The sequence below is a fragment of the Psammomys obesus genome, unplaced genomic scaffold (assembly GCF_907164565.1).
Source record: "Psammomys obesus unplaced genomic scaffold, mPsaObe1.curated_primary_1811, whole genome shotgun sequence".
Lineage (NCBI taxonomy): Eukaryota > Metazoa > Chordata > Mammalia > Rodentia > Muridae > Psammomys > Psammomys obesus.
The window spans coordinates 5,559,155-5,586,264 of NW_026588752.1; the positions used below are offsets into that span (position 1 = coordinate 5,559,155).

Below are 27,110 nucleotides of genomic sequence, written 5' to 3' on the forward strand. Positions count from 1 at the left end.
GTGGTCCCTGGGAGAGAAGGCAGGGCTCTGAGAAGACCAGTGCCCAGTCCCTCACAGCTCACATCTCCCAGACTGTTAACGTACAGATTCCTGGTCACTTCCCCAGAATGAAGGGAATGGAATCTGCACTTTTTTTTTTTTTAAGATTTATTTATTTATTATTTATACAGAATACATGTATGTCTGCCGCCAGAAGAGGGCACCAGATCTCGTTATAGAGATGATGAGCTATGAGCCACCATGTGGTTTCTGGGAATTGAACTCAGGACCTTTGGAAGGGCAGCCAGTGCTCTTAACCTCCGAGCCATGTCTCCAGCCCAGAATCTGCATTCCCAAACACCGATGGGAAGTTGAATGGTGGTGGCACACGCCTTTGATCCCAGCACTGGGAAGGCCAAGGCAGGCACATCTCTGTGAGTTAAGGTCAGCCTGGTCTACATGATGAGTTCCAGGACAGCCAGCCCCCCCCCCCCCCCCCAACACACACACACAGCCTTGAAGAAAAACAACAATTCCCATCTGATATGGACTATTCTAGAAGCAATGATCTAGGTCATGACTGTGAGGAAGCTGGGTTGAAGGAAGCTGCCTCAGACTTCGCTCCTCACCCTGGGAGTGCCAAGAAGGCAATGGGAGAGACTGCAGCCGGGCTCAGCGGTTAAAAGCTGCTCTTGTAGAGGCCCTGAGCCCTACGTCCCTGACTCACAACAGCTCCAGCTCCAAGAAGATCCAGCATCTTTGGTCCCCTCAGGTTCCTGTATCTCAGGCACCCCACCCCCATCCCCGCAGACACGGAATTAAAACTAAAATGTTAGGAGGGGAACGGGGAGGAGGAGGAGGCGGCAGCAACAGCATCGCTGAGGGGTCCTGCCTTTCCCGCAGCACCGTGCAGGTGGGAGCCAAGCTGTGCTGAGAGGAACCTATGTTCCTTTCAGTTGGTGACAGAGGCGGGTCCGGCGGGCTCCCTTCCAACTGAATCAGGCAGTCCTGAGTTCGGGGTGAACCTCCAGGTTGTGTGCTGGGAAGAAGGGGGGGGGGGCCTGAAATGACACCAGCGGGGCCAAACACGGAGAAATCCCATCCACGTCACCGCTGACGTCAGCCAGGACCTGAAGCTCACGCTCAGAGGAGGTTAGCAGCGCTCGCCCTACCTCCCTGCCCTGTGGGAGAGCATGCCAAGAAGACTCGGAAACGTACTCATCGGCTTCAGGGGGTACTGGGGTTCGACCTTGGTCCCGTTTAACCGTCTAGGCAGGTTGCCGTCACCGCATGTCACCAGTACGACCAGCTGTGGAGAATCGGGAGCGCACATCCCCAGAAAGCGAGTCAGCTCGGCAGGAGCCAGCTCACAGCCTAGGTGCGTTGTCCCCTTCCTTCGAGGAGCCACAGCAGAGGGCGGGCGCTGGGTTCGATCCGCGTCCTCGGCGGCGGAGAAGGGTGCACACCGCCTCCTGGCGGCCGCCCTGACTGCGGCCACAGCCCCCGCGCGCCAACCGCCAGCCGGCTCCGGGACGCCCGAGGTGTCCGGGTGCTCCGGCGGGGAACCGCCCGGCTCTGTGCCCCTGAGTCCCGCCGGGGGTGCAGACAGAGAGGCTCCGAGGCGTCTCGGGCCCCTAGGCCAGGCCCAGCTGCGGGAACCCGGCTCCCTGCAGCTGGGAAGGGCCGGGTTTCAGCACGAAAAGAGGGCTCCAGCCAGCAGGGGCAGGAGGGGCAGCAGGGGCAGCAGGGGCGTGGAGAAGAGCTGCTCCGAGGCTTGATTGAGCTCGCAGTGACAATTACAGCTTCTGGTTTGGGGGGTCGTTTTCGAGGGGGTGGGGACTCGAGGACCCGAGCTGGGGTCGGGACAGTCCAGCCACGTGGGCCCCATGGGCTGGGGGGAGTCCGGCTCAGATTTGACACTGCCCTTGGCAAAGCGCCAGAAGCGGGTGCCCTTGAAGAAGTAGGTGTCGCCTGTGGGGGAGGAGGGACCTCAGCGCCCCGGCCCAGGCCTGCCCCAAAGCTGCGGGCCAACCCCCCCCCCACGCCACCCCTTCTCCTCCATCCTCCCGCCCCCTTCCCACAGCCTGCAGGTGAGGCCCCCGGCGCTCCCGCACCTGTGTTGTCGTTGGTGACATCGTCTGGGGCAGGGGGCGCCCCCTCCCAGAGACTCAGGACGCGAGGGTAGCCGGGGTCCAAGCGCGCAGCCGCCTCGTCGTACCGCCAGTACCGCTGGCCCCGGATCAGGTAGGTCTTGCCGTTGAGAGGCCACGAGAACACGGCATCCACCTCCTCGCCCGGGGGCAGCCCGAACTCAGCCAGGGGCCGCGCCGGGCCCTCCAGCTGCCGGTCCCGGAACACCCAGAACTGAGGGCCTGGAAGGGGTCACGTTGGTAACCCAGGGAGGGGCCTGGGAGGGAAGGCTCCACGGACCTGCCCCAGCCGGTCCCCACGACCCCTACCCACCACTGAAGAGAATGATTCGGCCATCCAGGGGTCGGGCGTAGGCGGCCTGGATGACCCTCACGTGGGTTGGCAGCCCCTCCCAAAAGCGGTACAGCCCAGCGGGCCGGGGTGACACCAGCTGGCCTGAGGGCTGGACGCGCCAGAACCACGGGCCTGCGGGGGGAGACGGGAATGTGACCTGGTTCCTTCCCTGATGTCCCTCTATCCGATCCGGTGAGTGCCTGGGCAGGGGGAGGATCACTCGAGGAACACGAGTTCGTGGCTTGCCCAGATAATTCACACACACACACACACACACACACACACACACACACACACACACACACCATCACCACCACCACCAATCCCACCTCCCCAGGAAACTTGGCAGCCTGGGCGTGTCACTTCAGTGTGTAAGGAGCCTTGTATGCGGATGCAAGGGCCATCCAGAGTGACTGACCTTTGAAGAAGAAGATCTCCCCTCGGATGTTGGCGATAGCATCAAAATTGCCCTCGCAGCGGTCAGGCACCGGCGTGGAGGGGCTGCGGAGGGAGGAGCGGCGGTGAGCGGGAGGCGGGGCCACTGTTCCTCGCTCGCTCGCTCGCTAACTTCAGTCTGGCATGGAAGAGCGCTTCCCGCCCCTGTCCTTTGTGCGCTGGTGTGCGTGTGCGTACTGGTGCATACATGTGCATAATGGCTGATAATCCCTGCTTTCCTTGGCTGCTCTTTGCCTTGTTTCTTGGGTTTGTGTGTGCACGTGTGTGTGTGTTTGTTTTAAGGATTTATTTATTTATTTTATTTTGTGCATACAAGTGCTCTATCTGCATGTACACCTGCTGGGGATTGAACTCAGGACCTCTGGAAGTGCAGTCTTAGCCTCTAAGCCATCTCTCCAGACCCTTGTGTTTGATTTTTGAGACAGGATCTCTCTGTGTAGCCCTGGCTGTCCTGGAACTTGTTATGTAGACCAGGCAGGTCTTGAACTCACAGACCCCTGCCTGCCTCCACCTCCCGAATTTGGGGATTAAAGGTGTGCACCCCATACCTGGCTTCCACCAGCTCTCTTGCTCAACTGGAGCGCTGGCCCTGCCAATGAGCTTCAGGAATCTGCCCGTCTCTGTCTCCTTGAGTGACGGAGACAGACCTACACCTCTGGCTTTTTACACGGCCCTCACTCAGCCACTTCACTAAAGGGCTATTTCGTTCTGTGTAACTTTTAATTATGTTTGTGTAAACAACAGGTGTGTGGGTTTCCCAGAAGGTCACAAGGAGTCAGATCCTCCAGAGCTGGAGTTACAGGTGGTTGTGGGCTGCTTGAAGTGGGGGCTGGAAACTCATCTTAGGTCCCCTGACAGAGCAGCAAGTGCTCCTAAACACTAAACCATCTCTCCAGCATGTCCAGCCCCTTGCAGTGGAGGACACTGAGCCAGAGAACGCTCACACGGCTGATAGGGCACTCACCTGTCAGGGGGCATGACTGGAGGCCTGGGGGGCGGAGCCAGGGGTTTCCTTGTGGGCTTGGACGGAGTTTGGGATGCCTTTCCTGTGGGGAGAGTCAGACCGGTATGGGTTCCCCGGACCTGCTACCTGGCACTGGTTCAGGGCGTCCCCTTCCCATACCATAGAGCTGCTGCAGTCCTTCACGGTCATCCTGGGACAAGCGGTATTTGTCAGGGTCGCCCACTGGGCCCTGGTAGAAGGGCCGCATGATGGAGCCGGGGGCAGAAGAGTGGCCGAGCCCGAGGGCGTGGCCGAACTCGTGAACTGCTACTGCAAAGAGGTCAATTCCTTTGTCATCTGGGGAGAGAGGAAAGAAGGCTGAAGCTGAGGTCACCGTGCATCGGGAGAGGAGCACGGGGACGGGGGCCTGCTGTCCAGGAGGAAGACCCGGGAACCCCTGGGGTGGGAACAACGCCACCCGCTCTGCCCTGCTCCCTCCTGAATAGTAGCATCATTCCTGTATTCCTCCACCCATTCAGCAAATGTTTTTGAGGAGGTCTTTTTGCCAGTAGTGATATTGGGACATGGGGTGGAAGAAATCCAAAAAGACATTAGAAAGGTCCCCTTATGCTTTTGTAGTCCCTCACCAGGAAAAGAAAACTGTGTATAAAAATTCAGGAGGCAGGAACCTGGGGTGCCCGGTGCTTGGAGAGCACCCCGCCCAACTTCAGCCTATGGTTTGTGATCCCCACTCTAGCCAGGTGGTGGGGGCATCGCTGTAATCCCAGCATTTGGGAGGCAGAGGTAGACAGGTCTCTGTGAGTTTGAGGCCAGCCTGGTCTACATTATAAATTAAAGTCTAGCAAGGACTACATAGAGAAACTGTTTCTAAAAGGAAGGAAGGAAGGGAAGGAGGGAGGGAGGGAGGGAGGGAAGGAAAGAGAGAGAGAGAGAGAGAGAGAGAGAGAGAGAGAAAGAAGGAAGGAAGGAAGGAAGGAAGGAAGGAAGGAAAGAAAGAAAAGGGAGAAAAGGGAGAAAAGGAAACCCCAACTCCCACTCCACCCACCTTCTTCAGCTCAGGCTCTCTTTGATTCCATTCCCTCCCATCCTTAGTCCTTAGATCCACATTTTCAGGTCATTTCCCAGACCTCACATCTCCTCTCCCGAGGGCCTTGCCTCTCCGACTCGCAGCCCTCCTTTATCTTCAGAAGACAGAGCTCCCCACAACAGGCACTCTCGGACCACAGCGCGCTGCCCTGGCGCCCAGCCTCACTCCCAATCTCTTCCCACCACAGTGTTTCTTCCCTGGGGATCCACCAGGTCAGCACAGAGCCTCTTCAGGCTTGGCTTCATCGATCTCTGACAAAAAGCCCTGCCCGGAAGAGACTAAGACAGCTACCAGAGGCAGGCAATCCCCCCAAGGCCCAGATTTCTGAATGCTGCTCTACCTCACGGTTTCCAACCAGTATTAATGACACTGGATGTGAGATTATTGGAAATGACTGGTGAGCTGAAGAGCAACTTGCCCTCGGCTCCTGAGACCACAAGAGAAATAACAAGGAAAAGCTTACTTCTTTTTTCTTTTTCTTTTTTATAAGCCTGTGTCTTACTATGTGGTCCTGGCTAGACTTTTAATCGCTCTGCAGACCAGGTAGACCTTGATGCAAAGTGCAGGTACTACTGGCACATGCCACGATACTTGGCAGATTAGGCAGATCCTAAGAGCAGCAAATGCTGGACTTCATTACACCTCAGACCTCAGTCTTTCATTGTTTTAGGAGGGAAAACAGAGGCATCAAGGTTGGACGCAGAGCTGGGATGGAGGCCGAGTGCCCTGCTGTGGCCCTGCCCTTTGGCAGCTCATGTCTGCGGAGGAACCTGTCCAAACTACACTTGAACTTCCATGTTGGCTGCCGGGCAGCTTATTGCTCCGAATCACTTCACTGAGAAAACAGGAAGCCCGGTGTCTCAACCAGGGCATCGCTTTCTTCTCTCTCCTTCCTTATCTCTTGGGGCAACTTGGCTTCCAGGGCCAGGAACCCCCTCCAGCACCTCTTCTCACGCTGTGCAGACAGGGAAAGCTGCTTCATCTCCTAACTAACCCCGAGAACCTTGGTGGGAGATGTGCAGCGTCCCCATCGCCAACTGTCTTTCTTGTCTTTGGCCTAAAAGGTGGCTGCTTTGATCCTCTCAACCTCTATTCTAGGTCCACAGCCCCTCAAAGGCGGGACCCAGATTCAGTCCCCACCTTCCATGTGACACATGCTGGCAAGTATGCCTCCTATGTCATCACGACAGGCAGGGCTGGGGGTATAGCTCAGTTGGTAGCACGCTTGCCCAGCGAGTGTAGAGTCCAGGTTTGATTCCCAGCACAACACCCTCGGAGCATGCAGGCACAAAAAGGTCTCTTGTCCCCACGTAACCAAAATCAAGGTTTGTTTGTGGTGTTGCTATGTCTAACCACTTCCTCTGGTTCTTATTCATCACATTTCAGCCTGTCTTCTCCCTACCTCCATTGCTTAAGGTTTGGGTTCTTTTCCAAGACGGCGTCTCTTGCCTGCTGGCCTAGAACTCTCTATGCAGATCGTCCACCGGCTCCTCCCTTGTGTGGGCCACCCTGCCTTTCCCTCAGATGCTGAGAGTATAGGCATGGACCACCACACCCACTTCTCCATCTCCCTTAATTCCTCCTCCCCGGTCACTACTTCTTAACTTTGAGGCTCTCCATTGCTGTTCTTGACTTTCAAATTCTCTCCTCTCTTCCTTCCGGGCAACCTCGCCTACCCCTCTCCGAAGGCTCGGCTCCGAGAGCAGCTGGCACTGCAGTCAGCGGCACTGCAACAGGGGCTCAGGAGGAGGAAGAACACAAACCACGCGGTCAGCGGGCGCCCTTCTTACGTCCCCCCTCAGCCGAGGAAACGGTGCAACAGGGCAGCGTCATTTTACTTACCGAAAGTGGAGGGACCTACTGGCTTAGCTTTGAAGCTGAGCTAGTTGCTGGGGAGGCGAGGCTCCGTGCGAGAGCCGCTGCCACGTCCTCGCAAGCTCCTGGCCTGCATCTCTAGCCTCGAAGCGCTGCAGCGGCTGCCTTGCTGTCAGAGTCTGTGACTGGCTGCCAGTGCCCGCAGAGCCTGGGCAGCAAGCAGACCCACCATCTCCTCCCCCCTCCTTCCTCAGCACAGCAAATGACCGAGGAATACACAGCAGAGAAGAGTGGCCCCACGTCCTTGTTCGGCTCTATCCCCCCTCCTGCTTCCCTTTCCGCTGAGGACCCTTCCCCTTGAGAAATTACTTGCTTAAGAATTTCTATCTGGCTGGGCCGCGGGGGCACAGGTCTTTAATGGCAGCACTCTGGGAGGCAGAGACAAGCAGATCTCTGTGAGTTTGAGGCCAGCCTGGTCTACAGAGTCAGTCCAAGACAGCCAAGGCAACACACACACACACACACACACACACACACACACACACACACAAAGACCCTGTCTGGGGGGAAAAAGCGGGGGCTGGGGGAGCAGGGTTGATTAGGGATTCAGTACAGGAAGGGAGGAAGGCAGGGAAAAAAAAAAAAAAGAATTTCTACCTGGGGAACCTGATAGGGCAGAACTAGGAGTCCAAGTTCTAGAGGGGGTGCGCACCCTCTGTGCCGCCTGTACAGAGCATGCCCGAGCTGCCAGCACACCCAGACCTGTACTCACCCGCCCCCCCGCCTGCCCGATGCTCCCTCCCCAGTGTGCACTAATATAACAGTAGCAGCCTTCCAGGGTGCCAGCTGAACCTGGGCCTCAGCTCATCCTCCTTGCCACCAGGGGATCTAGTCAGCTTTCGTCCTGGGCCTGTTCTGACTTCCCTCAGATCGAGCTAGCCCTCCACTGTCAGCCCCCAGTCTCTCACCTGGGCTCTGGCCACTTCCTGCCTCTCGGCCTCTCTCCTCTCCTCCTCTCCGCCTCCCCGTGCATCCAGGAATATTTCTAGGATGCAAAACTCCTTGATGTGTCCTCATCGCTTCCTGAATCCTGTTGTTCAAATTCTGCTTACTTTTCAAAACCCTTCGCAGTGTAGGGCCCACAGTCACCTGGGACATCATTCCCGCTGAGGGCATGGGTGTTCCAGACTGCATCTCCCCTCAGTGGCCCCACCCCTGGCTACGTGGCACTCAGCCACCTGGCTGGCTTGCCTGTTCTCCCTGTGTCCCTTGTACCTATGCACTTCAGATGAATAAGATCAATCTCTGTAGCCGAGGCTGGCCTTCATCCCACTATGTAGCCTCGGGTTGGCCTCAGACTTGCTTAGAATCCCGATGTTGCCTTCCAAGTACTAGGATTATGGGTGTGCCTCACACGGCTTAGAACTCTGTCTTAAAGTAAGGGTGCTTGTCTTGAGTTGGGGTCTTGCTCCGTGCCTTCAGCTGGCCTCAGTCTCAGAATGCCCTCGACCCAGCTGTTCAAGCCCTGGGATGGCGAGCATCTGCTGTTAGCCTTGGTGCCACCACTTCCGACGTTCGTAGAAGCAGAAAGTGTCACCACTTCTAGTAAGCCCGCCCTGCCCAAGAGCACTGGGCTGCCCCTCCTCAGGAAGCGCAAGCCGAGAACTTCCTCCGCTGTGATTTTTGGTGATTGTGTAAGTGTGTGGTAAGTGCCAGCTGCCCTTCTGCTTGAACTGATGGATGGAGAGGTGTTTTTTTTTTTTTTTAATCTATTTTTTATTTTATGTGCATTAGTGTGAGGGTGTCAGATCCCTTTGAATCAGCATTACAGACAGCTGTGAACTGCCATGAGGGTGTTGGGAATTGAACCCTGGTCCTTTAGGAAGAGCAGACAGTGCTCTTAACCAGTGAGCTATCTCTCCAGCTCCCAGTGTTGGTGGTTTTTTATTTTTATTTTTATTTTTTTTGTTTGTTTGTTTGTTTTACACCAGCTCTGAGCTGTGTGCCTGAAAGGCCTCTGCACTGGGAATTTTGAGTTGATTTGGTTGTGCCTCAGTGGACTGACCAAGCACCGGTCCAGATGATGCTGTGAAGGTTTTTGGAGATTTGGCTACCATCTGTTCTCCGTGAAGCCACCCCTGTGCAGACCGGCCCTGAGGGCAGACATGGAGGGTTCTGGGAGGGAAGGAACTCTGTCTCAAGACTAACAGGGGTCTGGCATGCCTTACACATTTTGGCCATGCCAGCTCCCATAATCCTCATAAGTCACAGTTCCTTAAAGTAAATCTCTTTTAGGAGAGCTTAAATAGTAAGCTTAGAACAGTGAGCTCAATGCCAGCCTGGGCTACAATAATAAGACCAGGTCTCGGGGGGGGGGGGAAACTACTTTTAAAAGATTTTTGGGCGGAGGAGGCTGTGGACTGGGGAGGTGGCTTAGCGGTTAGGAGTACTGGCTTTTCTTCCACAGGACCCAGGTTCAGTTCCCAGCACCCACATGGGGTATCATACCCATACGCAATGCCAGTTCCACACCCTCTAATGGCTTCCTGACAGGGAACCTGGCGGTGTACATGGTACACAGACATGCCTGCAGACCGGACACCCGTTCACATAAAATTAAGAAACATTTTATTGTTGTTTGTGTGTGTGTGTGTTTGTTTGGGATGCAGGCCCCTACTATAGCCCTGGCTGGGCTCACTATGTAGACCAGGCTAACCTCAAACTCAGACAGCCACCTGATTCTGTCTCATGAGTTCTGGGACTAGAGCTGTGTGTGTGTGTGTGTGTGTGTGTGTGTGTGTGTGTGTGTGTACATACTGACACATTAAACCCCTACATGCTACACCAGCAGGGTGCCACTGTGCTATACTATATCACATCACAGCTTTCCTCAGTCAATTACTTTAAATCTAGTTCTTCAGCCCAGGCCGACCTGAAGAGGGGCCACTCTAAAGATGGAAAGTTTTACCTTCTGACCTGAAGGTCCAGGTCTCCTCATCATCAAAGTGAGTGTCTCCAGAGATGGAGTGCTCCCCAGGGAAGAAGGCATGAGCCAGGGTACCACCGGGCCCGTCAAAGGGATAACTGTCCTGGTGGTAGGCCCGGGCAAAGTGGATAAGGATGTCAGGCTCCGGATGCTGAGAATCTACCTCCTGGAATGTGAGGTTTGACTCAACAGCCCAGACAGACAGAGCATAGCTCATGAGGGTCCGCACGGTCTCCCGACTCAACTGCGAGCTCTGGGAGAAGGACTGGATGCTGAGGAGAGAGGAGAAGATCCGGTGACCGTGGAGGAAATGGCCCTCCAGCCAACTCTGGGGCCTAGTCGGCAGGCCAAGACCTACCTCCACGTCAGGGTTCGCTTCTTCCACACGCTGCCGCTCAGAGCGTAGCGACGACGGCGCCTGACCAGCCCGGCAGGCCCCAGGATGTCAGGCAGCGAGCAGCGGGGCTTGTGCATGGTGGCTATTGTCACCGGGTCTGTGGAGGACAGCAAGGCATGGTGTGCCATAGGTCAGTCTGTCACGATGATACCAACCAACTAAGCAATTGACCCAAATATTAATGGAGATGAAAAGGTGGCTCAACGCTTAAGACCACTGGCCCCTCTTCTGGAGGAGCTTCTGTCTTAGCGCCCTTCAAGTGGCTGACAATGGCTCCGTTTCAGGGGATCTTCCGGCCTCCGTGAGGTGTAGACAAACAGGCCAAACACCCAAATACATAAAATAAAAATAAATCTTTAAGAGGGAAAGAAATTGGGTAAGACTTCACAGCCTGGGTGTGAACCCAGACAGGCACTGAGTGCGAATCCAGACAGGCACTGTGAAAGCCAGCTTAGGCCGGACACCCTCTCCGAGAGACCATGGGTGCACTGGCCACTGTATGAGCACTTAGAGGCTTCAGCTTGGGTCTCTGTACCACGTCTCCAGCCCCAGAGGGACTGTGTGTGTGTGTGTGTGTGTGTGTGTGTGTGTATAGGGGCACCTATGTGTACCCGTGAGCAGGGAGAACAGAGCTCAACCCTGGTCATCACTCCTCAAGTGACCCCAAAGACCTGCATCTCTGCCTCCTACGTGCTGGGATTGAAGGGCTGTGCAGCCATCACCCTGCCTGGCTTACGTCTTCATGGGTTTTGCTGATCAAAGGCTGAGGACCAGCCAGGGTCTTCTTTCCCCTTCTCAAATTCCGTCTATCTGGAAACCCCCTTTCTAGATCACCCCCCTTTCAGAAGTCATTTCACCCTCAGGTGAGGTCAAACCGTGTCTCACTGGTGGCTACAGCTAAGAGTAGCCAAGCGTATGCAGTGATGGTATACCCGTTCTAGGCTGTGTGGGAATGAATGGCCAGCGGGAGTGGTTTTGTCTTGTGGAGACTGAAGGTTCTCTGAGCTCCCTCTGCCTTTCTATCTAACTCCACGGGGGAGCCCTCAGTCATACCTCCAAAATCCACCCCCTGAACTCAGCTTCTTCCATATTCCCACCCTACCTCCCAGCACCACCTGCAAACGTCTCCTCCCCTTCTCCACCCACCCTCCAATCAGTCAACAAAGGAAGCTTAAGACCAAACCTTTTGCTGAGCACAAAGGCGGGTTAACTGTACCCCACCTACTCGGTGGGGCTAAAGCGTGAGCTGCCCCCACAACAGAACAAACAACAGAACCCTGCGAAGCTGCTGTCCTCCTCTGAGCCCTCCTCCCCCTGGTTTCTTTGGAACAAACCTCTTTCCAGGTCACCTGACCCGGTTCTTGCCTAAACCCCTCAGCCTGCCTTTCACTCCAGGCAGATAAACTTTGCCTGCCACAGTTGAAGTTGAGAATACTTCTGATTCAGTTTATAAACTCACGTGACACCTTTCAGAGCAGCCTACTCAGCCGGATGCAGTGGTACAGGCCTGGAATTCCAGCACGCAGGCTGAGGCACGAGGATCATGAGTTCGAGGCCAATCTGTGCTTCGTAGGAAGACTGTCTCCAAAATCAGTGGCCCACCCTAATCAGACTAGCCCTCAGCATCAGAGTGGCACCATCTGAAATCATCCGTATACATCCGCTCTTGACTTGTCTCTTTCTCCTTCAGAATGTCACCTCCAGAGAATGGGGACCAGATCTGTTCTATCCCTGCTGCATCGGAGCCTGACAAAGCCTGGCCCGTGAGAGTCCCGGGAAAGGTTACCCGGATGCCAGCAGGCTTCCAGGGTCTGGGTTGGGGCCGAGACCACCATCTTCAGACCTACCTCTTGGGATTCAGGCACTCCCTGCGGTTTAAAGACTGCGGGCCAATCCCAGAAGCAAGCGGGCTACCTACCCATTTGGCCCGTCTCGGGCAGCCCGGCAAATCTCTGCATGACTTTGACGGCATCCTGCAGCTTCTGGCGGCTCTGCAGCTGGGCTTGGGTAGGATCCGCCGGCGGCAGGTAGCCGTAGCGAGTCAACCAGTCCTAGGCCGTAGGAGAAGGTTGGTGAAACCCTAAAAGGGCGGGGCTTCCCCTTCTCACCACTGTCTGAAAGTCCCGCCCTCCAGGGGATCCAGAAAGAGAGAGCTCGTAGGCTGGACGGTAGAACCCATCTCCCCCAAAACACACAGCCGCGGTCCTCGCCCCCCCGCCCCCAGCCCTGGGGTTGTCAGGCTGTATGGACCCTGCTTCCCGTTTCAGCTCCTTCCCGGACTTGCGAATCCCAGTCAGCAAACCTCCAGGTAGAACCGGCAATCCAGAGCCCCATGAACCACCCCCCCGCCGGCACTCTTCAGGACACCTGAAGCCAATCCCCCCTCCTTCCTTCCGACGCAGAGCTGCGCTCCCTCCACTTTCCCGGGCTCCCTGTGATCCCAGGAGCGGGCGGACCCCAGCTCACCACGCCCAGGCTCACGTCCTGCGCGCTGGGACTCGGAGCGCGCGCCGGCGGCAGCAGAGCCCACAGAAGCGCCAGCAGCCGGAGACGGAGCGCCCGCGGGCGCACGAGGCCCCGGACGGGCCGCGGGGTCCCTCGAAGGGGCCCGGACTGCGGCCACCCTGGAGGTCTCGAGGAGGTCGGGGACCCGGCGGAGATCGAGAGAGCCGACGCTGGGCAGTGGAGCTGGGCGCAGGAGGTCCGGGATCCCGGGAGACGCATCCCGGGCTGCGCGCTGAGAGCCCGGGGCCCGGGTGGGGCTGGCAAGGGGGGGGTGCTGGGAGGAGGCGCGGCGGGGGCCGGAGGTCCGGGGAAGAGTCCACCGCGGCGGCCTCGCCTGGCCCCCCAGGTGCTGTCCAGCCCGGGCCCGGCGCCAGCTGCCCCACCTGCTAGTGGAAGCCGGAGCGGAGCGGGCTCCGGGAGGCGCGCTGAGGGCGGGGCTAGGGAGGGCGTGTCGCCAGCCGGCGCAGCCGAGAGCAGGGCCGGGGACTCTCCACCGGGACCCAGGGACTCTCCTAGGAGTTCGAGGGCTAGCGGTGGGGCCAGCCAGGCGGGGTGCCCTCTCCTCACGGCCTCCGTCTGAAAGTTTCTGTTCCCAGATCCGCGCTCTGTAGGGACTCCGGGAGCAGGCTTCCTCGATTCTGCTTCCTCCGCACCGTGGGCCGGGGGAGGGGCGGCCGGAGCTCCCCTCCCCCCCACATCCTGCCGCCCTGCGTCGGGGACCCCAGGCAGCAGGCAGGCTTGACTTCCAAAGCTTCCTTTCACCGCAGGAACCCAGCCGGGCCCAGTGTGGTTGTCCCGGGCCATTGTCCCGACCCGCCTAGATGTGCAAGGCTTGGCTCCAAGCACAGGACGAGGGCACCTCTAGACCTCAAACTTAGGTCCTGTTCCCACCTCATGCCCCGCCCCCCAGGGATTAGGTATTTAAACACAAAAGGTGGAAACAACACAAGGTGGAAAAGAGACAATCTTGAGGGAAGGGCTACAGCCCGGAAACCAGCAGAGCCTTCCTGCCAGCCAGAGAAACCGAGATGGGAGACTAGAAAAGGGGAATGAGGGGAGTGAGAGGGATCAGGCTGCAGACCCCAAGTCAGAAGGGAAGTGGTCCAAGAGTGTGTGTTGACAGCTCGGTCTCCGGGGCAGCAGGAGGAGACTCGTCTGCATTCTATCTATCTATCTATCTACCTATCTGTCTGTCTATCTACCTATCTATCTATCTGTCTGTCTATCTACCTATCTATCTATCTATCTGTCTGTCTATCTACCTATCTATCATCTATCTATCTGTCTGTCTATCTACCTATCTATCATCTATCTATCTATCTTGGTTTTTCGAGACAGGGTTTCTCTGTGTAGCTTTGGCTGTCCTGGACTGGCTTTGTAGACCCGGCTAACCTGCCTCTGCCTCATGAGCGCTGGGATTACAGGCTTGTGGGCCCGGCCCATCTGCTTTTTAGACAAAAATAGTGGGCAGGATGAACAAGCAGCAGATGTAAACAAAAACAGTGGCATCCTGTACTCTGCAGAGCTGTGGACAGATGTCACACACCGGGTGACAGACAGAAATCCATTTTCTCACAGTCCTGGAAGGTCGAAGAGCCAGCACGCTCTCAGGCTTCCCCTGAGACCTCGGGCTACCTTGTCACGTGGTCACCCCGGGTGCGCCTTGCCTTCTGCTTGTCTTCAAGGTGCCCTAAGCACCTCCCTCTAATCCCACCGTCACCGTCCAGACCTTGCAGGAAACAATGGGAATGAGAGAGTCGGCATGCAGATACAGAGGTCATCCCACAACGTTCTTTATTCTATTTTTAACTTTTTGTTGATTCTTTGTGAGTTTTCCATCAGATACCCCAATCCCACTCATCTCCCCGGTCCCTTCATATCTTCCCTCCGCCTTTACAAATTCCCCCAGAAGAAAACAAAACAAAACAAAACAAAAACAAAGATAAAATAAAAATAAGCAAAGCAAAACATAAAAGCATCTCGGCGTGGAAGCTGTAGAGTGCCCCGCTGTGGCTCACAGTACACCCTTTTGTCCACACATCTATACTTGCAAATGTCCATTGCAGAGTCATTGGTCTGGTTCAAGGCTTCTGCTGCTCTGTCAATACTGGGTCCTCACAGGACTCCTCCCAGATATCCTGTTGTTGCCCGGTGTCATGGAGACCCGGCAGCTTGGCATCTGCAGTACTGGCCCCTTCACGCACTCCAGCAGTTCATAGATGGGGTAGAGGCTGGGGTGGGCCAGCTCAAAGCCCCAGATCTGGGCTGGTGGCCGCTGAGCTGGTCAGCCCGCCAGCGCTCCCGAACCCACACCACCAGAGGGCGATCTCCTGCTCTCATGCCCTCCACCTGGCTGGCCTGCACCCACACCACCAGAGCCAGAGGTTCTGTGCTGCCCAGTCAAGGTGAAGGGGCTCGCTCTCCTGAGTGCTGCAGCTGGCAAGAGGGGGGTTCAGCTCTCCAGAGTCCCAGTGAGGGGCAGGGTCAGCTCTGCACAGCACTTGGGCATCAACATGGTCCCAGGTGGCAACCCAGAGCAAGGATCTCTGCATGGTCATTAGGAGTAACCTGAGCCACCGACATCAACACAGACCCTGCTGCTACAGGGCATGCACCCAGGCAAGGCCATGCACCCAGGCAGGGCCATGCGCCCAGGCAGGGCCATCAGCACAGCACCGGCTGGGACCTCACCAAGGCCTCAGGGCAGGCTGCATACATCAGACTATTACTCTCCACCCCTGACTCTTCATGATGCTCAAACCTCTCTGCTTCTCTTTCTCTCCCATCTCTCCACCACATCCTTGCACATTGTAGGAGCTCCGCTGCGGTGGGCCGCGTGGCAGGTGGGCCTCTGGGTGTGCTCTATTCACCGGCACCTCGTGGTTTGGAGACTGGCGGGCCCCTGGGTATCAGCAGCCCGTCCCTGCCAAGTGGCAGCCGGCCTCTGTCTTATTTATTTTTGAGACAGGGTCTCACTGTGTAGTCTTGGCTAGCTTAGAATTAACTATGTAGGTTGGCATTGAACTCACAGAGAGCTGCCTGTGTCTGCCTCCCAAGTTCTGAAATTACAGATGCCACCATGGCTGGCCTAGCCTTTTAAGGTTTACTTTGTGTGTGTGTGTGTGTGTGTGTGTGTGTGTGTGTGTGCGCGCCTGTGTTGTGGAGGGTGGTGTAAAAACTGGCCATCGGATTTCCTGGATCTCTGTTATAGGGAGATGTGAACCTCCGAAGACAGGGGCTGAAGAGCAGGAAGCACCCAGCTGCTGAACCATCTCCAACTCCTTGGGTTCTTTTTTTCAAGACAGGGTTTCTCTGCGTAGCCTTGGCTGTCCTGGACTCCCTTGGTAGACCAGGCTGGCCTCGAACTCACATCTATCCGGCTGCCTTCCGAGATTACAGGCGAGTGCCGCTGCACCTGGCTGTTCCTGTGCTCTTTTTAAAGACGGAATTGCTTTAAAAATGCAGGGTGGAAGCGGTGGTGACGATAAAAACAAACAAACAACAAAAAACCTTTGATCACAGCACCCTGTAGGCAGATCTCTGAGTTCGAGGCCAACCAGGTCTACAGAATGAGTTCCAGGACAGCCAGGGCTACACAGAGAGACCCTGTCTTGAAAGACAAAACCAAACAAAAACAACTGAATTTCATTCTGAGACCTGCACTGGACCTTGAGCTCACGGCAATCCTCCTGCCCCAGCAGGAGTGTCAAGAGGACAAGTGTGCACCTCAAAGTCTTAAAGACAAGAGCAAACACACACTTTATTTTGGCGTGAGCCCAGCCTTTAATAAAAAGGAGTTAGAGGTAAGTAAGTAGGTATTGTCCGGCACACCTGTAATCCCAACACTTGGAAGTTGGAGGCAGAAGGATCAAAAGTTCAAGGTCAGGGCTGGAGAGATGGCTCCTCAGTTAAGAGCGGGGGAGGGGGGGAAGGGGGGGAGACCAGGGCTCAATTCCCAGCACTGTCAGAAACTCCAGTTCAGGGACTCCGACACCTTCTTCTGGCCTCCTTGTGCAGGCACCCGCATGGCGCACAGATGAACGCACAGGGGCGACACCAGCAACACGCAGGTGAAAACGAAGTTAAAAACGTTAAGAGGGTAAGGCCGTTATCAACAACATGGAAGTCTGAGGATGGCCTGGGGTCCATCGAGTCCTGTCTCAAAACAGAAATAGGCACAGTGGCTTAAGCTTTTGATCCTAGCACTCAGGGGGTGGGGTTGCTGTGAGTTCAAGAGCAGCCTTGTCTACATAGTGAGTTCCAAGCTAGCCAGGGCTACACAGTATGACCCTGTTTCAAAAAACAGAGCTTTGATTCTAGCCCTCAGGAGGTCGATATCTGTGAATGTGTGGCTAGCCCGATCTACGGGTTCAGGAATAGCCTCACGCTGTCTACTCGAGCACCAGACCCAGACTAATGGAGGGTGATTGGACGGTGAACGGAAACTGACCATAATCGATTTTGTTCCAAGTGTATTGTGTTATATCTAGGTAGCTAGACAAAGCACTTTAATCTGATTGGCTGGGATTTAGGATTGGGGAGCTCTCGGGGGCTTTCCAGCCTGCTGGGAGTAAGGGATGTAGCAGGATTTCGCCATCTTTAACTCTAGCGGAACATGCATTTATCATTTATTGTTTTATTCTAAGCAGCAAGTATTAAACTATTGAATTGTATCCTGGTCCTCAGGTCTGTAGGGCATAAGAACTTGAACTTCATTTCATCAAAGTAGAGACTTGGAGGCAAAATAGCTTCTGATAGATATGCTGAAGGTTAAAGCAGCTGTTAACAGAGGAGCCACAGTTATGCTAAAAACTACAGTAGGGCTCAACAGAGGGGCTGGAGGGCTTAAGTGGGTTACAATACGACGTAGCAAGTTCCAGGCCCTGTAGGACTTCACAACTGAGCTCTGAGGCTCAGTCTTTTTTTTTTTTTTTTTGTAAGATTTCACTTATTTATTTGTTATTTATTTATTTATTTATTTATTTATTTATTTATTTATTTATTTATTACATATATATCAGAAGAGGGCACCAGATCTCATCATAGATGGTTGTGAGCCACCATGTGGTTGCTAGGAATTGAACTCAGGACCTCTGAAAGAGCAGCCAGTGCTCTTAACCACTGAGCCATCTCTCCAGCCCAAAGCTCAGTCTTAAAACAAACAGAAAGGAGAGAGAGAAAGAGAGAGGAAAGAAAAAAACAAAAGAAAGAGAAAGAAGGAAAGGTGGAAACCCAATTGGCAAAGGGCTTGTTTGGTATTCAATAAGCTTTGGATTCCATCCCCAGCACTGGATGAATGGATTTAGTGGTGCTCCCGAATAATTCCAGAATGCTGTAGGTAGAGCAGGAGGATCAGAAGTTCAAAGGTCATTCTCAGCAATATAGTGAGTTAGAGGCTAGCCTGGGCTACAAGAGAGTGTGCTTCAAGAACAAATGACAAACAGTAAGTCCAGATGGAGTCGGGATCCTTATCATGGGGTAAGAATGGAACCTGTGCTCAGGAGCTAGTTTGTACTTGACATTTGGCAAAGTCTTGAGGTGAGGATGAAGGATGGTGGCAAACTCCTGGCCACTTACGAGGTGGCATCTAATTGCTGATCCTGTCCTGATCTAGCCAGCCAGCCCAGACACCAGCTGTGGGTGTGGAGAGACCTTCCACTGAGTTCACCACACACACACCTAGCACAATCTGCCTGCAAGTTCATCAAGAACCCCAGACAGAGTTCTGGCAACGTCCCCACTGTGAGGGATTTATTGACCTAGGGGTATGACTCTAAAGAGTTCTTACCTAGCATGTGAAAAGCCTTGGTCTGTCCCCTCCAAAAACAAACAAACAAACAAACAAACAAACAAACAAAAACAAGGTTGTTAAGCATCTAGGTTGTAAGGTAATTATTATGCAGCAAGAGATCCTGAAACTGTCCACCCATTAGCTCCACCCTTATGTATAAGACAGATGGAACTCCCTCCTCCCATGTGTCCAAAGAGATGTTCATTAAATATTGTCTTTGGTTTTGTTTATTTTCTAGACAGGGTTTCTCTGTAACCACCCTGGCTGTTCTGGAATTCCCTGGGTGGACCAGGCTGGATTTGAACTACTGAGATCCCCCTGTTCCTGCTATTAAAGTCTTTCCTCCCTGCCACCTACCTGACCACCTGCTATTGTCTTTGTTTTTGACACAAGTTTTCTTGACAACCAGGCTGGGCTTAAACTCACATGTTACCATGTCTGATTTTATGCAGTGCTGGAGACAAAACCCAGTACCTAATACATTCTGCCTTAGCAGCTACTGAGCCATATTTCTAGCCCTTGATATGTTCACATTACTGAAAATCTGAAGAACCCAGCACTCAGGAGTCAGAGGTAGGCAGATCCTTGTGAGTTTGAAGCCAACCTGATCTGCACAGCAACTTCCAGGCTAGTGAGACCCTGTCTCAAAACAGAAAGAAAAGAAATGGTAGAAGAATGGGTAAATAAACTGACTCTAAAACAGTGTGTGTGAGTCTGCCTAGCTGCTAATAGGTACAAAGTCAATCCAAACGTATGGATCTGGATCTATCTCAGGGACGTTTTAGGGACAGCAATTCGGTGATAGACCATTTCCCTGTGTGGCCAGGCCTTGGGTTCTGTCTCCAGCTCTACTAAATGAGAGAAAGAAAGAAAAAAAAAAGATAGGAAAAAAAAAACTTTCTTTTTTTCTTCAAGGCAGGGTTTCTCTGTGTAGCCTTGGCTGTCCTAGACTCATCTTCCAGACCATGCTGGCCTGCCTCTGTCTCTCAAGTGCTGGGATTACAGGCATGGGCCACGGAGCTCAGCCCTAGAAAGGAGCATTTTAAGAAATGCCAATGGTACTACAGGCTCCCGCCTTTGTGCCTGGCAGGAAATGTGGAGAACAGACATTTCTGGGGTCATGTTAGGTAAGATATTATATTCACGTGATCCGCATTTGGTTTGTCAGGTCTTCTGAGCGCTCCATTAGGAAGAAATCCTTAGCCCAGGCGCACACCTGTAATCCCAGCACAAGGAGGCAGAAGCAGGCAGGTTCTGCTAGTTCAAGGCCAGCATGGTCTACAGAGCAAGTTCCAGGATAGCCAAGGCTACACAGGGAAGGCCTGTCTGGAGGGGAAAAAAAAGAAGAAAAGAAAAAGAAGAAAACCCCCAGAAACCCCTGTCCTCTGGAGGGCTGAGCCAAAGAAGACAGTGGCCTAGCCAGAATGGTGTAAATGCACTGCCGACACACGTTCACAGCCCGAAGGGAAATGCTGGCCATCCACCGCACTCTTCCACAGCCTCTTTAACCTGAGGCTTTTCAAACCGATTAATCCCACCAGCTCACGCAACGGTAGCGAGTGTCAGAGCCTTCTAGTCCATCAAAGAAGCCGGCCTGAGGGCTGGGGAGAAACTAACTCATTTAGCAGAGTGAGGTATTTATGGAAAAAGCTGAGCCTAGATTTCCACATCTGTAACCCCGGCGCTGGAGGATGGGCAGAGACAAGTAAGTCCCTGAGGCTGCTTGGCTGCCAGCCTAGCAGAGCCACTGAACTTCCCGTTCAGCGAGAGACCTTGTCACAGAAAATAAAGATGAAGCCTTGTGGCGTGTTGGCACACATCTTTGGTCCCAGCACTTGGGAGGCAGAGGCACGGGGATATCTCTGAGTTCAAGGCCAGCCTGGTCTACAAATCGAGTTCCAAATCAGCCAGGGCTACACAGTTAGCGCTCCTCCCTGCCACCAAACAAAAGGAAATAAAACAAAACCAACCCAAACCAGATACCCACTAAAAACAAAACTGCAAGTGACAGGAAAGATAAAGGGGCTGTGCCTCAGGCGGTTAAGAGGCTGTGCCTTGGCGGTTAAGAGCACTTGCTGCTCTTGCAGAGGACTGGATTTCAGTTCCCAGCTCATGTAAAGCAGCTCACAGCCAGTGCAGCTGAGGCTGCGCCTGAGCCCCTGACGCTCCTGCTTCTACCTCCCAGGAGCTAGGACTGCAGGATGTCCTACTGCACACACGGCTTCCTCAGAGCATTCTGAGCGGGAGAGTGCATCTTCAAGAGAAAGGGCCCTTAAGAAACAGAAACGGAAACCAGTTATTTCTCCTAAGGGGGGGGGGGGGGTGCAGAGGATCCGAATGTACTTTGAGGCTTTTTTGTTTGTTTGTTTTCTTCTGAGTAAGGGTCTCACGAGGCCCAGGCAGCACTGTGAAGTACTGAGCCTCCTGCCTCCCCCTCTCTAAGTGCTGTGCCTCCCCAGCTGGTTCAGGTGGGATTGGGGACTGAATTTAGAGCCTTGATTAGGCAAGCACACTAAGCTTTAGCCCCAGCTTTTGTTTTGTTTTTTTTTGTTTTGAATTATCATTCAAGGGTAAATTACCAGACCCAGGTTGGCTTAGAACTCACAATATAGCTCGGGCTGGTCTTAGATTCCCACTAATCCCCTTGTCTCAGCCTCCAGAAGGGCTGGGATCACAACGAGAGCCACCACATCTGGTTTCCCTGGGCTTTCTACTGTTCTGAATGTCACCCAAGAGTCAGAAGAGCACTAACCCTGCTGCTGTGAGCCTACGATCTTAGGGCTTGGGAGCTTAAGGCAGGAGGATCAAGAGTGACAGCCAGGTCAGTGGTTGTGTGCCTGTAATCCCAGCACTCAGGGAGGCAGAGACTGGTATCCACTCTGTGGGTTTGGGCCAGTTTGCTCTACAGAGTGAGTCCAGAACAGCCAAGGTTGCACAGAGAAACCAAGTCTCATAAAAACAAAACAAACAAACAACAAACAGTTAGAGGCGAACCTGGGCTATATAGTGAGTACCTGTTTAAAAATACCTTTTCCCTGTTTTGGGATATTTTATTAAGATAGTTAAAGATGTATAACATGTCAAAAGGCAAAAGCCTTTCCAAGATTTATGAAGAAGCAGGGAACTTAGGGAAGGCCACCCATCTTCAAAGGCCATCCAGTGAGACACTTAGAAATCTCCTGGATTCTGGTCACCAAAGGAAAGTGAAGGAGGAAGAGGGGGCCGACTGTGCCTGGGCTGGAGTTGGCTATGGACAAGACTCTGGCTATACTAGGTGATGGCTGACCTGGCGCAAGCGAAGGGCATCGCGCTAAATCACCAACACTGCATTTCCCAGGCTCTAGTGGTCCTTACCTGGAGCGCAGAGATCTGAAAGAGCAGAGCTGTGAGGATGGGCTCTGGACAGGCACGTTGGAGGGGTTCAGTTTTCCTGGAAGTGCCTGTGGCTACTTCTGGGTTGCAGGTTTAGGAGCCCAGCCAGGGTGCTCTTCCTCCTACTTCAGGAAGCTCTCTGGCTTGGTGTCGCCAACAGGCCCAAGTCAGGAAACCACAGGGCTTCTTGTCCAACTTCCAGTTGTCCTCAGAGAGGTGGCTGGCCCCAGCTTTGAATACAAAGGGGGTGGCTAGAGACCTGAACCTCTTAGGGGCAGGTCTCTTGGGACTATAGGCTGTGATATCCAAAAGGCTCCAGAGCTGGCACCATTATACTCTTCCTGAGTGGGCAGTCCTGCCCACTGAGGCATGCTGGGCAATAATGGGAAAACTAGGAGCTAGTACAACAGAAGATCCTACCCACCCTGAACTACCAGCTTTGGACTTAGACCCATTTTAGGATGAAACTGTCCAAAGTCAAGAAGAACTGAAGATAGATTGGCTCAGCAGCCGTGTTGGGCATCCAGAGCAGAAGTGAGCAGGGGGTGGTCTGCTTAGTCCAGCAATAGCTATTCTCGCGGGAAAGTCCTGGGAGGTCCGGAGGTTGCTCAGTCCAGAAGGCTCTGTGGCTCAGCAGTCCCGATCTGGTGCCAAAGGCCTGGAGGGTCCCTGCAGAGCTGCTGATCTTGAGTTTACATTGGAATCCAAAAGCCGGTTCTAATATTGGTAAAGGACTGCATCAGACACAGGGTAGATGATCCTGCCAGCAAGAGTGAGAACAAGCAGAGGAAAAGCAAAGTTTCTTTCTTCTATTTGTTTTTTATTGTTGTTTTGGTTTTTTGTTTGTTTGTTTTGAGACAGGGGCTCACTATGTAGCTCTGGCTGTCCTGAAACTCAATTTGTAGACCTAGGCTGGCCTCAGACCCACAGAGATCCATTTGCCTCTGCCTCCCAACTGCTGGGATTAAAGGTGTGCAGCACCATGCCTAGCTCAAAACACTAATTTAAATGGGTGCTGACAATATTAGCTCAGTAGTCAAGAGCTCTTGCCCACTATTTGTGAGACCCTGAATTCAGTATCTGGTACTGAAGAACAAAGTCTGTTGAACTGAAGAAAATGCAGGAAAAGGCTATTATTGTACACTGAGTTAAAGAAAAACCTGGGGTAGGAAAATAAAGGGGGGGCAAGGGATCAAAGCTGGAAAGAGCAAGAGGAGGAAGAGGATGATAGATGCCTTGGTTCTAGAAGTTCCCCTTGTCTATAAAGCAGCTCTCACGTCCCAACACAACTCACTTTTCTCCACTGCCCAGGGTTTTGAGATTGCATCCTGTGCTGTAGCCTAGGATGGCCTAGAACATTCTACATGGGCTACAATGCCAGCTGCCCAAGTTCTCAAATCATAGGCCAGTGTGCCTGAGAATAACCCACTCTCTCCAAGAAAAGAAGGGTGAAACGCAAGCTGTGGAAGCTTGTTTGTTTGGGGGTCGGAGCCAGGGTCTCGCTCTGTTGCTCAGACTGGACTCAAGATCACCATTCTGTGGCCTCAGCCTCTCTGCTGCTGGCTTTGAAGCAGGTTCTTGTTAGCACGCAGAACAAATTAGCTATATATAGCAACAGCGTCTCTTTCATCTAGTTGTCTTTGATATAACATATATGACATCATTTTATCAACTAAATAAAACTCTAATTGCAAAAAAAAAAAAAATACCCACATTGCAGCTATTTTCTGGACATTCTGGAAGCTTCTAATTAAAAAAAAAATCAACAGTACATTCAGTGTGAAATATTTCATACAAAGGCTTTAAGTTCTCCCCACAATAAACCCATTGTTCCCAGACTTCATACATGTCATAAAAGCCTGGCAGCACTGTGGTTTGAAACCAAGCCCTTCCCACCTAGCTGCCTGTGTGGAAGAGAAGGGAGGGCTCTAGGGTTCTGCTGGCCTTGAGGCGCCCAGCAGAGCTTGGCCCAGGCACTGAGATCGGAGAAGGCTTCCCCAAGAAGGAGACTCCCTCCCTCCACGGCTAGCCACGGTTCATAGGGGCTAGTTAGATGCAGAGGAGGTGAGACTAGGTGCTGAAGTTGGACATGGGTCTCCAGGAAGCTGGCTTGCTTGTGAGCCCCACTAAAGAGCACGCAAGGGCTGTTGAATGACCCCTCATATCCGGCTTCTCCAGGGCTCCCGGGGGACACTTTGTCCCTACTGCTCATCTTTTCCTACTCATTGTTCCACATGAGTAGGAAAAGTGGGATAGACTGGAAACCTCCAATCATAGGGTAGCCCACGGCTAGGAACTGGGAACTAGGTTCAAATGTCCAAAGCCTCTGGCTCTAGAGACTAAAGCAGGAGAACTGAGGATTCCAGGCTAGTCTGGAAGACACAGGAAGAAACAAACAAACAAACAGACAAAACAGAAAACCCACATCTAACAAACAAACAAACAACAAAATGCAAAGAGTGTCTGGGACCCAGAGCTGGACAGTCTGGGGTGAAAGTACCTACAGACAACTGACTTTGCCTCTCTCATCTGGGTTCCTCCCCTCTGACTGGGATGACCTCATAGGTTTGTCTTGAGGGTGGAAAACAATGGCACACACAGGTGACTCACCAAGTGTAGCTCTTTATATATATATATATATATATATATATATATATATATATATATATATATATATGTTCTGCCTGCATGCACACCTGCAGGCCAGAAGAGGGCACCAGATCTCATTATAGATGGCTGTGAGCCAGCATGTGGGTGCTGGGAATTGAACTCAGGACCTTCGGAAAAACAGCCAGCGCTCTTGACCTCTGAGGCATCTCTCCAGCCCCTCAAGTGCAGTTCTTTACTCTCATTGAATCTTTACACTGGTGCAAGCCAGGGGCTGCTGTTGCCCCTGTTTACAGATGAGGAAACTGAGGCCTCAGGAGTTAGTCAGCTGAATGACACAGACTCACACATGTGGCCAACAGCCAAACTGGAATTAGAACTGAAGCCACGTGATGTCAGCACCCATGAAGGAGGATCCTTTGCTCTATTGTTTTATTGGTTTGTCTCCAGTTTATAGGTTTACGCCCCCTCCCACGTCCTGGGTGCTGTGAGCCTCCCAGGGGGAGGGCCCTGGTCTCATCATGTCTGGGTGAGCTCAGCACCTGCTTAATTGGAAGGCCTCTGCCAAGGCGGGCTGAGTGTGGTGTGCTGGGTGCGGTCCAAGTGACTGGCCATGAAGGTTACCGCTTGCTTGATTTCGAAGGGGTCAGGCAGCACCCAGGACGGTCGTGAGCTATGTCTTTAGCTTTTCAACGTTTGCACTTATGGTTTCTGGATTGGGGTGGGAGGCTGGCCTCGAACTCACAGAGATCTGCCTGCCTCTGCCTCCCAGACTACAAGTGTATGCCACCAGGCCCAGCATTCTTTTGTTTTTTCGAGACAGGGTTTCTCTGTGTTGCCCTGGCTTTCCCGGAACTTGCTCTGTAGACCAGGCTGGACTTGAAGTCAGACACCTGCCTAAAAACTGCCTCCCAAGTGCTGGGATTAAAGGCCTGGGCCAGTACCTGCCTGGCCTACCTCTTTTATTCTTTATTTTTTAGATCCAAGGCCTTCAACTTCCCAAGACACGGGAGTTCTGAACCCTAGCCAGAGACTCACAGAGCAGATGATAGTGGCCACCTGGAAAGCTGATACGAGGAGTATAGGCCAGTGCTAGAGCTCTTGGGTAGAATGTAGAGGCTCTGGGTTCGATTCCAGCATATCTCCCCCTTCCTCTTCCACACACAGCTCTCTCCCTCTCTCTCATTCTCTCACACACTCACACACACAGGTCATTATGTGTACATTTTCCTGCTTCCCTTCAGCTGACCTCCTAGCAGTAGCTTCAGAGGGAGTAGTCACACCACAGAAACAGGTGGACCTAAGTTACATTGTGGTTTTCCTTCTCCTCAGAAACCCTGTCGATAAACATCGGCCAGCAAACCACTTTCCCAGAGATCTGTTTGTCCTCTCTATCGGCTCTGGAATTCCCGTCCTGCGCCTCAGGAAGCCCTGGTGTCTGGAGGGACTTATGGCCAGCCACAAGGCCAAGGCTGGGGCCCTACTGTGTGCTACATCACCGGCCCTGGCTCCCGCCCCTCCATACCACGGCTGCCGGCCTTGAGCACCGAAGTCTACAGAATGAGAGGCCGAGAGCGCACATTTGGCACCACACGGATCCAGGTGTGCTTCTCGGCAAGCCGCCTGACATGCCCGTGTCTGGTGTGTAGCACAGTTACTAGCCAACAAGATGCTGGGCTGGGAATCTAGGCGATTACTAGAGTGCTTATCGGTGTAGCATTAACTGAGTGTGGGAAGGTGCGTGCCTGCCGGCCTAGCTCCAGGAGGCGGGGCCAGGAGTGTCCGAAGCCCAAGGCCCTCTGTCCTTTCGTGAGTTTGAGGCCATCCTATGGTACAGGGGGCCCTGTCACTGCCACTCCCAAAGATGCTGCCATCACACTTTCACTGTTCGTAACTGTGGTAGCCTGAAGGAGAATGGCCCTGTAGGCTCATGCATTTGAATGCTTTGTCCCCCGTTGGTTTAACTGTTGGGAAGGGTTAGCAGGTGTAACTTTATTGAAAGACATATGCCACTAGGGGTAAGCTTTGAGGTTTCAATGCCTGTGCCAGCTTCTCTCTCTCTCTCTGCTTCATGCCCATATAGCAGAGGTAAGCTCTCACCCTCTGCTCCAGCATCAAGCCTGCCTGCCTGTAGCCATGCCCCCTTGCCACGATGCTCACGAAGCCATGAGCCCCCAAATTAAATGCTTTCTTTTATAGGTTGCCATGGTCATGATGCTTTGTCATAGTAATAGAAAAGTAACTAAGACAATAACTAACTTGCGCCCCAAATAAAGCCGGTGTTTTCCTGAACTCAGCTTGCCCCTCTATAAAATGGAGTATCAGTAGCTGCTTCCTTCGGATGTCAAAAAGGCAAACAGCTTTTTCCTATAAATGAGCCTTCTTAGCGGAAGGCTTACCTTGTTATCCTTCCTAATAATTTCTTATCCCAAGGGCAAGCATGAAGCTGACCTCTATGCTCAGCCTATGAGCCTCGCATAGCAGGTGTTCGATCAATATTCCCAGCAGGAGCAAGATGGACCTTGAAGAAAATGGGCTTGACTTTCCCTTGACAGTGCCTAGCCATCCCCGCCACCAGGGGGCGCCCAGCCCCTCCCGCGGCACCGCCCCTTCACCTGTGCAGGCCTGCACCTGGCGCCGCCTCCGGAAGAAGGCTTCGGGGATCGG

General features: G+C 53.4%; 1 protein-coding gene across 1 annotated transcript; it reads right to left on the minus strand.

The window, feature by feature from the left end:
• Positions 1-1,645: 1,645 nt before the first annotated feature.
• Mmp25 (matrix metallopeptidase 25) lies at positions 1,646-12,892 on the minus strand. The gene is made up of 10 exons (XM_055604823.1): positions 12,635-12,892; positions 12,087-12,219; positions 10,130-10,265; positions 9,754-10,043; positions 4,043-4,219; positions 3,884-3,965; positions 2,882-2,964; positions 2,443-2,595; positions 2,094-2,351; positions 1,646-1,950 (listed from the first exon to the last, which is right to left on the minus strand). The coding sequence occupies exons 1-10, from the start codon at positions 12,890-12,892 to the stop codon at positions 1,670-1,672; spliced, it is 1,851 nt and encodes a 616-aa protein (XP_055460798.1). The 3' UTR covers positions 1,646-1,669.
• Between the last annotated feature and the right edge of the window lie 14,218 nt (positions 12,893-27,110).

Excerpts from the sequence above, each read along its gene's own strand:
- Mmp25 (XM_055604823.1), bottom strand. The coding sequence starts at position 12,892 with ATGCGTCTCCCGGGATCCCGGACCTCCTGCGCCCAGCTCCACTGCCCA. Across the intron at positions 2,965-3,883 it reads CCAGTCATGCCCCCTGACAG|CCCCTCCACGCCGGTGCCTG; the intron begins GTGAGTGCCCTA and ends CTCCCTCCGCAG. Across the intron at positions 2,352-2,442 it reads CCGAATCATTCTCTTCAGTG|GCCCTCAGTTCTGGGTGTTC; the intron begins GTGGGTAGGGGT and ends GACCCCTTCCAG.